This window comes from Sinocyclocheilus grahami, unplaced genomic scaffold (assembly GCF_001515645.1).
Source record: "Sinocyclocheilus grahami isolate Dianchi unplaced genomic scaffold, SAMN03320097.WGS_v1.1 scaffold56497.1, whole genome shotgun sequence".
Taxonomy (NCBI): Eukaryota; Metazoa; Chordata; class Actinopteri; order Cypriniformes; family Cyprinidae; genus Sinocyclocheilus; species Sinocyclocheilus grahami.
Genome location: NW_015526923.1, coordinates 1 through 868, shown reverse-complemented (window position 1 = coordinate 868; position 868 = coordinate 1). Strand labels below are relative to the sequence as shown.

Sequence of the window (868 nt, the reverse complement as noted above, 5' to 3'; positions counted from 1 at the left end):
TGTCATCACACACCTGTTGCGAATGCGCACGGGACAACTGTCTCGAGGCAGTGTGGCTATCTCTTTATCAGCTATCTCCTGTGGAAACAAACACGAGAGACATGGCCTGTATTATTACTAGTTTCAGAGCAATATTTTGACATTTAATTCATTCATTACAAGTCGAAATTAAGGTTAATGACTGTTTAAAATCCTAAAAAAAGAAGAAAAAAAAGAAAAAGCCAAACATGCACATGGAAAACAACCTAAATATATAAACTTCCGTTGAATGAAAACTGCAAGACTTTGAACATACCTGTAGCTCTTTTGGCAAAACAGTATTCTTCCTAATGGCATTGATGCGCAGTCTTGTATCTGCATATTCAAATGCCATTTGTCTCCTTTTCACATCCCGTACCATTCTCCAGTCAACATAGTAGCTCCTGACCTGCTCCACCACTCCAAGTGAACTTCTGCAGGCCTGAAGAACACCAGGCGAGATTTCACATTTGGATATGTGTGTTTTTGAAATACACCAAGTCAAAAACCCAAACAAATGACAAAAAATACAAATGACAAATTTTAGTCTATTTGGGAGACGTAAACTATAAATGTCACCAATCTAAATACCGTTCAAACACAAATACAATGCATTCAAAGTTCTAACAGACTTTGAATTTGCAAATCTGAACGAATTTACCTGTCTACAAAACGGCAAGGACGACTGCAGAAACCCCATCCCGGTGGCGACGAGCTTCATCGCCGCCATATTGATCCAGCACCAACCTCGATGGTGGCTTTGAAGGGTAAGAATTGAGTTTACTACATCGTTACTGCCATCTACTGGTCATATTAAATGTTCATTCAAGCATTTGGGTTTGTCTTCACT

At 39.2% G+C, this 868-nt stretch overlaps 1 protein-coding gene across 1 annotated transcript; it reads right to left on the bottom strand.

Moving 5' to 3' along the window:
- Positions 1–6: 6 nt before the first annotated feature.
- On the bottom strand, positions 7–782 carry LOC107580965 (28S ribosomal protein S14, mitochondrial-like; the record flags this gene model as incomplete). The annotated part of the gene is made up of 3 exons (XM_016266572.1): positions 680–782; positions 296–460; positions 7–78 (listed from the first exon to the last, which is right to left on the bottom strand). Coding segments are annotated over exons 1-3 (306 nt in total), but the record flags the coding sequence as incomplete, so codon positions are not given.
- Positions 783–868: the final 86 nt, after the last annotated feature.